At 39.7% G+C, this 14161-nt stretch overlaps 1 protein-coding gene across 1 annotated transcript in view; it reads right to left on the reverse strand.

Moving 5' to 3' along the window:
- Positions 1-14161, reverse strand: part of NRDE2 (NRDE-2, necessary for RNA interference, domain containing) — a 32282-nt gene that overhangs the window by 1342 nt on the left and 16779 nt on the right. Inside the window, exons 8-13 of the mRNA XM_010173799.1 lie at positions 11936-12069; positions 9784-9904; positions 7587-7762; positions 6502-6888; positions 4036-4946; positions 2139-2277 (exon numbers count right to left, since the gene is read on the reverse strand). Of these exons, the coding sequence (XP_010172101.1) occupies positions 2139-2277; positions 4036-4946; positions 6502-6888; positions 7587-7762; positions 9784-9904; positions 11936-12069 (1868 nt within the window). The remainder of the gene's footprint in view (positions 1-2138; positions 2278-4035; positions 4947-6501; positions 6889-7586; positions 7763-9783; positions 9905-11935; positions 12070-14161) is intronic.

Genomic DNA, 14161 nt, shown 5'->3' on the forward strand with positions numbered 1-14161 from the left:
TTTACATACAAAAATGAGTTTGTCAAATTAGCATCTATCTGGAAGGAGTTAAAAGTTCTTCCTCAATGTACCTGCTCAACTATTTGATACAAGTACAGAGCACACATGGGTTGCATCCCACCAGGGCCCATGGACGCAGGCACGTCCAGTTTGCTTAAGTATTCCCTGACCTGATCCTCTTCCGCTAAGGGTACATCTTCCTTGCTCCACACTTTCCTCCTGCTCTTTGGGACCTGGAATTCCTGAAATGCTGAGGGAGCTGGCAGATGTCATTGGGAGGCCATTCTTGATAATCTTTAATCAATCACAGCAATCAGAAGTGCCCGAAGACTGAAGAAAGTCAAATGTCACTGCTACCTTCAAGAAGGAGCACCCAGGGAACTACTGACTGGTCAGCCTCACCTTGAGCCCTGGGAAAGTGATGGAGCAGCTAATCCTGGAAACCATTTCCAAGCACATGAACAAAAAGAAAATCATCAGAAGTAGTCAGCATGAATTCACTAGAAGTCACACTTGACCAACGTGACAAAATGCTAAGGTAAAATGACTAGCCTGGTAGACAAGGGGGACAGCAGTAGACATTGCCTATCTGAACTTCATTAAGGCCTTTGACACTGTTCCCCGTAAGATCCTCCTAGACAAGTGGTTGATGTAAGAACTGGATGAGCACACAGTGAGGTGGACTGAAAACTGGCTCAATGTCTGGGCCCAGAGGGTGATGACCAGTGGAACAAAGTGGAGCTGGAGCCCAGTAACTAGCAGTGTAGCCCTGGGGTCAATATTGGACCAAATCCCATTCAACATCTTCATTAATGATCTGACTGATGGAGCACAGTACACTCTGTGACCTTGCAGATGACACAAAACTGAGAGGAGTGGCTGATACACCTGAGGGTCCTGCTGCCATGCAGAGCGACCACATCAGGCTGGAGAAATGAGCTGACAGGAACCTCATCAAGTTCAACAAGAAGTGTGAAGTCCTGCACCTGGGGAGGAACAGCCCCAGGCACAAATATCTGCTGGGGGCCACTCAGCTGGAAAGCAGCTTGGCAGAAAAGGAGCTGGGGGTCCTGGTGGACACCAAGTTGAACAGGAGCCAGCAATGTGCCCTTGCAGCAAAGGTATCCTGGGCTGCATTAGGCAAAGCACTGCCAGTAGGCCCAGGGAGGTGATCCTTCCTCTCTACTCAGCACTGGTGAGGCCACATCTGGTGTCCTGTGCCCAGCTGTTGTCTTCCCAGTAAAAGACAGACATGGACATACTAGAGAGAGCCCAACAAAGGACTACGATGATGACTAAGGGACTAGGGCATCTCTCCTACGGGGAGAGGCTGAGAGAGCGGGCAGTGTTTAGCCTGGAGAATAAAAGCCTCAGGGGTGGTGCCCAGTGACAGGATGAGAGGTGATGGTCACAAACTGAAACACGGGAGGCTCTGTCTGTACACCAAGAAACGCTTTTTTACTGCAAGGGTTACTGAACACTAGCATGAGTTGCCCAGAGAGTTATGGAGTCTCCATCCTTGGAGATATTCAAAAGCTATCTAGACATTGTTATGGCCAACCGGCTCTAGGTGGCCCTGCTTGAAGAGTAGAGTTGGACAAGATGACCTCCAGATGTCCAACCTCAACCATTCTGTGAAGTTACACAAAATCAGGAACTAGATTTGACTGAAATATCAAAGTCCTTATAATTTCCTTACAGAAACATAAAGTAGGTGTAAAACATAAATACAAGTCATCTTTGCTGAATTAACTTACCTAAAAATAAGTCCTACAATTTGCTTCTTGTTTTCTTAAATTTTGCTCCCTGACCTTTATGTTGTCAGTAAGACTGGCTGGAATCCATCTACTGACATGACATATTCTTTATCTACGTAAGATGGCAACCACCATAACCTGCCTGCACCTATATTGAAACTACACTGAGGGAAGCTATTGCTCCTTCTAACCCATGTGAGTTACATTTTCCCTAATATTCCCAGCAATAAGGAGCATTACAATTCAAATAGATCACCCTGCAAATCATACAGGTACGGCAGCAATTAGTACTCCTTTTTTATACAGCATTGTAGCTGTGTTAATGAGAAATTCCAAATACAGGGAAAAAAAAATAAATTAAAACTGATACTGTCTTCTTACCAGAAAGTTCAAATACATTCTCCAGAGCAGTGGACAATGGGTTCCATTTTCACTCTGAACTGCATGTTCAAATAGAGCTACGATCCGATTTGTTAACCCAGTTTCAGGAATAGTGAAATGTATTTCACCAACATCTGCCCTGGAACACAGAGGAAAAAAGAAACCACAATCCCTTAAACCCAAGCTGAAGGATCACATCCAGGTATGAGAGGGTCAAGGTCAACGTACTGTCTCTGTTCACATAGCACTGTATATAGCCAGGTTTTTGCATTTCATGCTACAAACTCTGAATGTTATAAACCAGATTTTTAGCACTAGCTAATCTAACCAACACATTTCTAAACAGGAAAATCAGTTAAAAGAATAAAAATAAGGTATTTTTGTGAAAATTCTTTTTTTTAGCATGTTGAAAAATTAACCCTGTCCAACTGGAGGAGATAATTTCTCTTCAAGTACAATAATAATCCACGACTATATGATCTTAATCTTATTTTAGTTTTCACTCAAGATCATTTATCATTCCAAGCTTGGCACAGCAGCTCAAACCAAACTGAAGTCTAGTGCCCAGGCAAGCCTGTTCAAATCTACCCCGGCACCTCTGTAAGACCATATGTTGGTTTTGGATCAAGGCCTAGATCACAGCTCTGGATATCAACCATGATTACAATAATAACTTTCTTTTTCACCCCTAAGTGAACTGAAATCCCCTAAGTTCCAGGCATAACAGAAAAGCAGGTATGTATTTTTCACTGAAGCACTGATTTCTATCTACAGCTGGTAACAGACTGGCTTATTTTTGATGCTTGAGCTTGAAGAAACAGCTGGAACACTCATGGCAACATGAATGTCACAGAGAGAATAATAATTCTGTAATTTTAACATCAGTTTCCAGTAACAATAATGAAAACCTATCATAGTGTCAGTCTGTAATTAACCATGAATCAAATTACAATCCTCCTTTACATTTGGTGGCTGTAGAATTCCTATTACAGTTCAGGAGGGCACACACTGGCAGCTCAGGAATGTCACTATCACATATGCATGTCTGTTGTCAGACCATGGCAATCAAAGCAGTGGGCGCAGCCTTTTTAAAGTATACTGATAACTCTGTAATTTCATCAAGTGTGAATATTGTGATCTTACAGCTATGTAAAGCTTCTGGATAACAATTTCCTAGAAATGTCTGTTGCTATGTGCAAGCACAAAGAACCAAGCTGCCAATGTTATTAGAGATACGTAGGTAGCAGTGGATAGGTGGCTCCAAGCAACGGGTACACAACAGTTACAGACTAAGCTTTAAGAATGAACACATACCTCTGCTCACCACATCTCCTACCCTTTCCTCCTTTCCCAGGAGCACAACATCTGAGCCCAGGTCACACTGTGAATTCAGGAAATTTCCAGTCTCTTCTACCGAGCAACAGCCTCATATGAAAGCTAAACTCCCAAGTACTCACTATGGAAACAGATCTGCCACAACCGTATCCTGTGATCCAGGAGTAAAGTAGGGCAGCGAGCTCAGTCAGCGCAGCTCTGCGCGACGCTCCTTACTGCCGCAGTATGAAAACGCAGCCATTTCTAAGCCCACTGTGTCTGCCTTGGCCACCTAAACAGTTACTTAAAAAACTTAAATGTTTGGCATCCAGACGTCAGTAGCAAGTGATCAAACAAAAAGCAAACCACAGTCTGATCCAGTAGAAAGGATGTGAGACTATCACCTAGGCCTTTAATTCTGTTCAGGATTCTGCCACTGACCCACTGTTCAGCCGTGAACAAATAACCTTCCCTAGCTACAGCTCCATCTGCAAAACGAGACCTACGACAGCATCTTCTCTCCTCTGTTAAGTGATCAGACAAATCAGAAGAAGCACAACCACAAGGAGCTACAAGACATTACCTCTGCACATTCTCAATGAGTTTTTTTCTCATCTGCTCTGCTTGGATTGCAAACAGCCAGGGCTCTAAAGAGTCAGTAGACCTTGTGACACCATCAAAAAATCTTCGTGCTTTGCTGGCACTGTGAGACTTCCTTTGGATGTGGATATATGACCTCCAAAGGGACTGGTTGCTAGGATACCGTTTCAGAGCCTCCGTTAGTGCCTCTCGCAGCGGATTCAAAGGATAAACACTCATTTTCATGTGGAATCTGAGTAAATTTGTATGCAGCAGTGTGACAGCTTCAAGAGCAGTGGGAAATTTTTGAATGCCAAAATTCTCTCCAGTATTTTCACATTTCTGTGGACCAGGAGCTTCAAGTTTTTCCGAAGTCTGTGCATATACTAACACTGCAGCATCAATCCCAACAGTCAAATACTGGAACAGCGCGTAACAACCAACCAAGTTAATCAGCTGATCCTGATCAGGAACCGGCGTTTTGCTTAAGTAATCTTGCAGTGCATGCTCGTATGTTTTACGAGCTTTCAAGACACTCACAGATAACACTTGTCCACTGTAAGGCACATATGGTCCACTTTCAACCAGCTTGGTCAATATATGAACAGCATGTGACGTAACAGCTCCTTCTAGACTTTCTAGTAGTTCCACTTCCAGCTGAGCATAAAGCAGACCGAGGCTGCAGAGCTGGGGACTCTTCAGTCCTCCTGTCCCTGCTGCGCAAAGAGCTGTGTCAAATACCTTCCTGGCCTCGTCAGTGTTACCAAGCAGCCATTCTAGGTAGGCATACAGTTTCCAGAGAGAAAGGTGGTTTCGGTTGTCAGGTGCTTTAAGGAGATTCTTGGCCAACTTTTTACTCTTCTTCCCTTGTGCTTTCAGCTTCTTCTTGTTTTTTGCTTGGAGACACTGAACTACCTGCAGGGAAGGAAAAACAGAACAAATTTTGAGAGGGATGGGAAAAGAAAGGGGAAAAAAACTCACAGCATTTTTTAATTTTGTTATTGTGTTTGTTTTCATACTGTTCTGTATTTGACCACCAGCTAGATACATTGCTACTGAATACTCTAAGTTGTCACAACTGCCTGTTATCAGCTCCCTCCAACAAAGCCAAATTACAGTCTCTTATTATTCTTACTCCTACCACTGACATTATCAGATTTCACTCTTTTAAAAGGTCAACTGTTCAAATAAAGAACCATTAACCTGTAATGGTTGAGAAAAGGAAAATAAATGATCCAGATGCAGCTTATGACTAGCACAATTAAACCTCCAAGTAGCTTTTCATGCTGGGGAATGTGCTGACAGACATATCTGGAGACTGGACGGGAAGATTACAGGAGATCTTCTGGTCAGGTAGTGTGTGGGTAAGAGACAGGGAACTTCTCCACAAGGAAACACAATACTAAACTTTCTGAGGTGTTCAGAAGACAACCTGGACTCTCATCCTTCTGTGGGCATCTCTTAGAGCAGTTTTACCTAAATAAATCCACATTCAAGTGATTGATAGGGTGTTACAAATGTAACTTGTATAGGAAGTAGTTAGGTTTCTTGATAAAGTGCTCATATCATGGTATTGGGGATTATGCACTTAGTGGACTAGTTTGGTAGAAGGACCTGGCAGATTCACTTTCCCTTGTAAAAAATCCCTTGCATCCATTCCTGTCTAGCATACAATGTATCATATAACAACATTTATCCAAAGCGGCAAAAAATATTCATAGAATCGTGGAATGGTTTGGATTGGAAGGGACCTTAAAGATCATCTAGTTCCAACCCCCCTGCCATCAGCAGGGACACCTTCCACTAGACTAGGTTGCTCAAAGTCTCACCCAGCCTGGCCTTGAACACTTCCAGGGAGGAGCAGCCACAGCTTCTCTGGGCAACCTGTTCCAGTGTCTGACCACCCTGACAGTGAAAAACTTCTTCCTAATATCTGATCTAAACCTCCCCGCTTCCAGTTCAAAGCCATTTCCCCTTGTTCTATCACTACCTGTCTTTGTAAAAAGTCCCTCCCCAGCCTTCCTGTAGCCCCTTCAGGTACTGGGAGGCCGCTATAAGGTCTCCCTGGAGCCTTCTCTTCTCCAGGCTGAACAGCCCCAACTCTCTCAGCCTGTCCTCATAGGAGAGGTGCTCCAGCCCTCGGATCATCCTGGTGGCCTCCTCTGGACTTGTTCTAACAGGTCCATGTCTTTTTTGTGTTGGGGGCTCCAGAACTGGACACAGTGCTCCAGGTGGGGCCTTACAAGAGAGTGTTACATGTATGCCACTGTGTAACATGTACTGAAGAAAAGGGTTTGTTGGTTTGGTTTTTTTTTTTACCCCCAGTGCAATCCTAACTGGCATTTCCTGATCTGAATACTTAGTCCTACAAGACTTGAATTTCATCAGTATTTATTTTAATTGAATATAAACATTAATACACAAGAAAACCACACATCACAAAAGTGATTATATGCAGATTCCTCGTTACCTTGGATATTTCGTACTGTAACCAACAAATGGAGAAGTTAGATTTTTCCTTTCCTGAAAATAGCAGGAAAAGAACATGAAAAACATTCTGTATGAACTCTTCTCCTTCTTTATAGTGGCCTATGTGGTGTCTCCTTCGTAGCATCGTGTCCATATGACCAATACTGTTGAATCCAGAAAGTGGAAAATCAACAGAAGACAGTGGCTTTTCATCAGAAAGCACACTGTCAAAGATATTATTTTCATCCATGGCAATATAGAGGTTGGAAGGAAAGAGTTTACTTGTACATGGAACTCCCAGAAATTGCAAAAATGAGTACAGTAGTTGATGTTGAAGATCTGGATCAGAAAGCCGGATCAAAGACGGTCCAAGATCATCAAATAATACCTGAAAAAATCCAAATTAAAGCAAAATCTGTTAATTTATGCAATCAAATAAAATTAGCAAACCTGTAATTTATGTACTATAAAAACCTTTTCAAGACAATAAAGATTTATAATTACTATTAAATGGTAACAATGTCATTCAAATTAAAAACAGACAAGTTTTTAATGTGATGTGCTCTTCCAGTCAGACCACAAATTTGCTATCAAGAGATTTCTTTGCCCTTGAGTATCAGAAACCTTCACAGAAAATTTACACAATGAAAGTCTGAAAGATATTACTGCTTAAGTCATTTAACACATTTTTATTTGAAAACCAATGTCTGACTTGATCTACCTCCCAAGAAGGGAAAAAAAAAATCCAACTATCTGACTTGAAGGCAACAAAACCTTTGTTTATTTAATGCATGTATCGTCTTAAACACAGATTTCTGTGACATTTCCACACACAGGTGAGAGAAATCACAGAACAGCAAAGACAGACTCTTTGCCTACAGCCCTTTCCAAGGTTTATCATAAGCTGCCCATGGATTTCAGAAGTCTCAGCACAAAACCTCAGGTAAATTTTGAATTCCCAACAAAGCAAAAATTCTTTTCCAACTAAGAAAAGTACTGCTCCTTTAAAATATTCATTTGCAATGAATTCAAATGAAAGGATAATTTGTCTTATCATCTCCCTTTGTTTTATTATGTCACAGTGACCTGTCTTTCTGGATCTTCACAATCTTCTTCAGTTTCCTTTTTGTTTTTGTCTGGTCTCCAAGGTAACCAATGCCTTGCTTCACGAGAATATTCAATATCCAACCAAATATGCCACTTGGGGAGAGTTTTATCCTTTATTTCTTGATCCTCATCAATCTCCTCTTCATCATCATCATCTAAAACCAAATCGAGACAACCACCCACATACACAAAATTATTAAAGAAAAATGAAATCCACCAAATCCAAAGGCCAGACTTGACATACAATTTAACTACTTAAAAATGTAAACAAATATAGTGTTAATAAAACAGACACAAGACACAGCTGAAAATTTCCACATCACAGTTCTGGGTTTTGACACCAACTCTGCTAAGAGTAGGTTTCCAGACTTTTTGAACCACTGAATCAGTGTTGGCACTCAAACTTTCCCATAGAGGAGAAAAGAAAACATTACAGGCTGTGGACCACTTTTATCAACAGCAGTTTGCAAGCAACAGCCAGGACTCAAGTCATCTTTTTGTGCTACTTAGGTTCTTCAATTCATACCTGGGCATACCATCTCAAACGTGCTCTACGAATGCTCATGTGCATAAAACATTTTGAGAAAACCAGTGTAAGTAAAAATAGTACTATAATGTTAAACAACACAAACCAAGCTTGGCAATGTTGCTTTAAAATATCTGGTATTTTCAATATTTTAATTAATGTGCAATTGAAACACCAACATAGTTAAACACACACAAAAGGAAGTTCTTAACCACAGTCCACTTTTATGATAATCTTTCTGGATTATTAGATACAATTAGCATATTTTTCCTGTGACAGCAATATATTAGCTCAGTGCTGAAACTGATGAACACTTGAAGGTTAAGGGAAAGTTTTTAGAGATTTTTCAATTTTTTTTTCTTTCTTGTTGTTGAGGAAAAAAAAGTCCCCAAAATTTACGGTTACCTGCACTGTTTTTTTTGGTACAAATTAAAAATTTTACATTACAGGTAAAACAAACAGGTAGTGGCAAGATTTTTACTCTCTATGTATTTTTCGTGATCTATTGCCTTTCCTTTAGTCAGTAACTCTATGAAAAATAACAGCATTTCCATGATCTAACCAAAGTCTGAAAAAAATTGACAAGTTCTAGAGATTACACCTGACTATAGACTGCACCTGGACTTTTGGGCTTGTCACACATGGTAAAAAGCACTGATATATGCTGGACCTGCCCAAGACTGGCAGCAGTCCCCTTCTCTATACTGAGTCTCCTCAGTTCATGGGCAAAAGGTCTATACCATCAGCCGTGGAACTGCTGACCTCAGTTAAGGGGCAAGGAAATTCCATTTTAAACCAGGGACAAAGGAAGTGCAGGATCATTTCTCAGTTCCTTTGTTTACTAAAAGCAGAGCCAAACTTGCTTCACATTAGAGTTGCTCCAGCAGCAGGAGCAGCAAAAGTAGAGACAGCTCATCTTTGGTCAGACACATTCCAGTCCCCTGCTTCCCTTCAAGATGTATCTGTTTGAGAAATAGTCCTTGACATTAAGGGAAGCAGTGTAGAACAGAAGACAAGGTGGGACTAAGCAGCAGGGAGGTGTTTCTGCATCTGTGGTTACCCAGGGATGCAGAAAGGTTTCCCAGAAGCTAACGGAATAATTCAGACAATTATTTACTTACCCAGAAGCCAAGTAAAGATGCAATTTCTTTGTTTTCTGTATCACAAAGAAAACGGAAAGGTTTTCCTCCTATTTCTACTATATATTTGCTGTAAGAAATTGAAATCTGATTCTAGAAATAGTCATTAAGCTAAGAATCCTTGAGGCAACTGTCACCTAATACTATAATCCCACATGGTCTACCAGTATGATGAAAAGGTCTTAATGGAAGGAGCTTCCTTCCACTTGTGATGGGTGTGGGTCTCTACCAAGTACTCCCACTTTTAGCCTTTTCAGCTCAGAGTGGAGGATATGCCATCCTTTCCTTTAATTCTCACTCACTGGAAGGAAAATATTCCATAAACAATATCGTACACAGAGCAGTCAACACACACTTTCCCTGTGAAGTGTGATATACTTTATCTTAATCTTGGTAAATATTTTTTAAAACTTGTATGCAAAAACATGGGAATAAACAGCGTGTATCCTTCTAATAAAAATGTGCAGAAGAACATGTGGACGTACAGCTGCACATACTGACACAGACATACCGGGCTTGAGAGTGATCCAGCCACCCTTTTCTTGTTGGTGCATCCATGCTTTCCAGCCTCTTGCTCCTTTTTCTCCAATTCGTGGTTCTCCACTATCCCAAAAGGGTTCAAAGAATTCCACCTGTTGTTTTGGGCAGGGAAAACCAAAATAAAACATATAGAAAAATAATTTTTGCTGTTGTACAGACACTACCTGAGTCAACTTAGGTTTTCCAGACCCTACAATCACTTATCTGGGTGCAACTTCTGTATCTGAAGATTTTGTTAGATGCTGCCAAGGAATCAGCATAACTGAGTATTTCAATTATGTCTGTGGCACAGCAGGATTGTCATCAGCTCTTCTCATGAGGATTGCTTTTAAAAGGTGTTAGGCTTTAAAGAAAGCAAAAGACTTTTGTGACAAACGTCCTATACATATCCTTCAAGGATAAGGGTCGAAAGTCCCCAAGATGTGGCTTTCATAAACCAAATCTCCTCTCCTCCCTATCTTCCATGGGACCATGAAGAATTCAGCTAATGGAATAATTCAGACAATCATACACCTATGGTCAAATCAAAATGTTATGGCTGGACATAAATATGCGCTGAGTCAAGACTGGACAAGAGGAGAAGATCAGTAAGGTTTTTCACCTCTCAGATTTCAGGGTGATCAACAACTTAAGGGCACTTTCTGGTGAATCAGAAGTCCAGGGTTCTAGTCTGGACTTTGTCACTGCCTGTTTGCAATCTGTCATCTTCAGAGTCATCAATTCCTCCTCTGCTTTGTGTCTACTTAGCTCTAATTGTCTCTCTCCTATTAGATGCTTCTGCTGCGCACCAAACCTTGACTTGGACATTGAGATGTGACTGTTAGTACAAACATTAAATAATAAAATTTACTCTAAGAAAAATCAAGCATCAACAGAACAGCAAATGCAGGGCTTACAGCAACTGCAAAATCTAATTCTACTCCTCATGGATTTATTCTTTGCTCCAAGTGAGAAAATGAACTGTGAAAACATGATGGAAACAAGTAATTCAAGACTGAGTCATAATGCTTCTGTAAGAGTGCAGAACAGGCAGTCAGCTGTAAAGCTGGCATTTTCCTGTTTTCAAGAACTGTACTACCCAATCCAAACACTCTCCTTTCATACTGAGGTTCCTTTCCATCCTGCTTTCTTAAGAGATTTTAAACACTACATGCAATCTTGCAGTTTTTCAAATGATTGTGTCACTCAAGCTTTATCTATGGAACTATACCAAATCTCCCATCCTGCATGATGATTGTGATTGAATTCTATAAACTTCTGGCTCTTTAAGAGGACACCACTATTATTTAAACTGTAAGATTGCTCCATTGGTGGGTAACAGCATTAATCTAGAGAGCAAAAAATGGAGTCTCAGCAGTGGTTGCTGGGGAAGAAGGTGAGGTAACGGAAGGAAATTAAATTTCTGCCCTCTACAGTAACCCAGCTGCCTACCTGGTGGCCTTCCTACCGCTCATTAAAAAGGAAGCAGCATCTCACTATTCAGTGGGATGACGCTACATTGGCAACAGCCCCCTCTAAATATTAACCTACTGATTATTAGTGGGGTGCACACCCAACATTCTCCTGAGCAAATCAATAAAAAAATGACTTAGTACTTTAACAGAATAAGCTGAATGGAATCTCATGGGTCAAATAAAAGATATTTTAAAGCATGAAGGTGTTCCTAATGTAGCCATCAAAGAATTACGGAAAACAGATAACAGAAAACCTAAGAAATATCTGCAGGAACTGATGAGAATGAAAAGAGATTATAGATCCTATCGGGTTTCTCCATCAACAGTAACAAAACAACAGCAGTTCTGGGGAAAAGAAGCAGAGAAAGCACCAACTAGACACAGACACTGGTCAGCCAGCTCATTTTTTTCCATCTTTAATTAGTAAAAAGATGACATGAAATGACTGGTTATCGCACTTTTATCATATACAGCAGAAGCAGCCACTTGGCATGCAGTTCCAGAGGATCCACAAGCATTTTTCAAATGCAAGCATCACCTTGAAGAACCACAAAGTAAGTTGTGATTCAAAATATTTCCCTATGTCCTTAAAAATTCATCAACATTTCTCTGTTACATCATTCTCTGTAATGCATAAGGACATACACCCATTTAAAAGGAAATTGCTACCTGTCCCCTTGTTGGCAGATCTTTTACGCTGTCAGGTTTAAAGAAGGTGAAGTCAATCAGAGCCTGAAACAAAGACACTGCTTTCTCAGAATGGCCAGCCTGTCTCAGAAAGTGGCACTGATGAATAAATATAGCTGTAAAGTAAAGATAAAATTTTAATATTTCAAATAAATTTTGCTGCAAAGTACTTTATTACAGTCCACAAATATACAAAATACACACATGAAGTGCTGTAGAGCATAATTGTTTTGGAACAGTATCAAAATCCAAAACACAGGGAGTAACTAGCATAAATGCATGTCAATATTTTAGTAGTTTAATTACCTTTAAGACCTCCCACTTGAAATGTGCCAAAAAAGTGGCTTTTTATTCACACCATACGTGCACTGTCCTTGCTGATGAATAAAAGTTGTATGCAGTGGTCCCAACTTCAGTTTATCCATCTGTCAGAGGGGGTCACAGCCCTCATTGGGCATTATCACAATTCACACAGTAAATGATTATAACAAAAACCCTTTACACCTCATTTTTGCCTGAGATAGTTCCATCAATAATGTTGGCAATAGACCATTTTCATTCCAACTGTGATTCCCATTTTCTTTTCCTTTAGATAAGAACTCAGTTAAGAGAAGTCCTGTCTTTTGGTCAAAGCATTACTGCTTGAAGAGTAGAGAAGAGTCCTATCCCTCGCTCTTCAATAAATTATTTCTGTCGTCACTGCCATATCCCTATTACACACAGAGCCTCAAGTCTCAGTTAAAAAAGGGAAGCAAAGCCCTAATTTTTCTGTTCATATATCTGCAACAAGAGTCTTAAATGAAAGAGCTAGAGAAAGAACAGGTATTATAAACATAAAGGCAGTTCAAGCACATTTCAGAGATATTTCATCACATCAAACTACACTCAAATCTTTACAAAACAGTGGCTGTTCATAAACCAAATTGCTTTAAATCATAATTGTAATCATAATCTTGCAAAAAACAAACAAAAAACCAAACCCATAAATCAAGACTTAAATAATTCATTGGTAGTTCTGAAAGCAGTTCTTCATAACTACTGTTTCTTCACTAAATGCATTAGCTTTGGAGGGTTTTAAACAATCATAATATTTAAGTGTCCAGATACACCCATGTAACAACACAGGTAGCATCAGTTGCTTCTAACAATCATCTGATTTTTTTTAATACTAAAAACTGGCTAATTATTTACTCCTTTTCCTGTAAATTCAAATTTAAATCAGATGTGTGCACATAAAATTTTGAATTCAGATAGAATATACAATGTAGGCACTTCATCTGATTTTCCTGCCAAGTCAATTGATTGTTTCTGATAACAAAGAGATTGAGATTTCTGAAGATATTTAAACAACAAAAAAGTATGTTTAAGTATATAATAGAATCGTCCAAAGTATCTCAACCAATTTAGGCACTGTGACCAACTGACACTGAAAATGTTGTCCTTTCCTAGTTTTTCAGCTTCCAACAGATGAACTTTGATTAAAACAGTCTGAATGTAGAGGATATCCCATCAGGACTTGCTGCCAAACTGGAGCTAAAAATAAATTATAGCCCAAGATTTTCTGCATGATAAAAAAGAAAAAGATATTTGAAGAAATGCAAGGATCAGCATTTCCTTTGTGGTAAAAGCTGAAAACAGCATGAATACATACTTAATTCAGACACTTCTGCAGCTGAACTGACCTAAAACAAAATGATGTTTCTTCCCAACCAGTAGGAATAATTTTGAAAAACAGGACTCCCTTTCCACAGCAAAATTTATGAATGCTTACCTTCATCTGCTTTATATTAAAAGCTCCAAGTAAATTTAAAATATTATGAATTGTTATCTCAAAATTTAAGTAAAAACTGATCTATAATTTTAAATGATTTTTTACCTGCTGTCTTAACTTTCATGTTCAAAAAAACCACTCACCTATTTCCAAGCAAATAGTACCGTGTACTGAATTGAACACTAGATGGCACAGTCCACCACTATTTAAAATTAGCTCATACACTTTGTCATTAGCAAAGGTCAAAGGTTGAAGAGACAAGCCTGCCATACATCTACACTGCTATTCACTTCGTAATTAATGTGTGAAACTCTTTGTATATTTATCTCAACGAACAATTTGGTAATCTTTCTAATAAGTACACTGAGAGTTGAAATTCAGCCTAAGAATTACACAGCTGAGTCACCAAAAAAATCTCAGATCAAGAAGTCTCCCCT

Source organism: Antrostomus carolinensis, unplaced genomic scaffold, assembly GCF_000700745.2.
Source record: "Antrostomus carolinensis isolate BGI_N321 unplaced genomic scaffold, ASM70074v2 scaffold49038, whole genome shotgun sequence".
In the NCBI taxonomy this organism is placed as follows: Eukaryota; Metazoa; Chordata; class Aves; order Caprimulgiformes; family Caprimulgidae; genus Antrostomus; species Antrostomus carolinensis.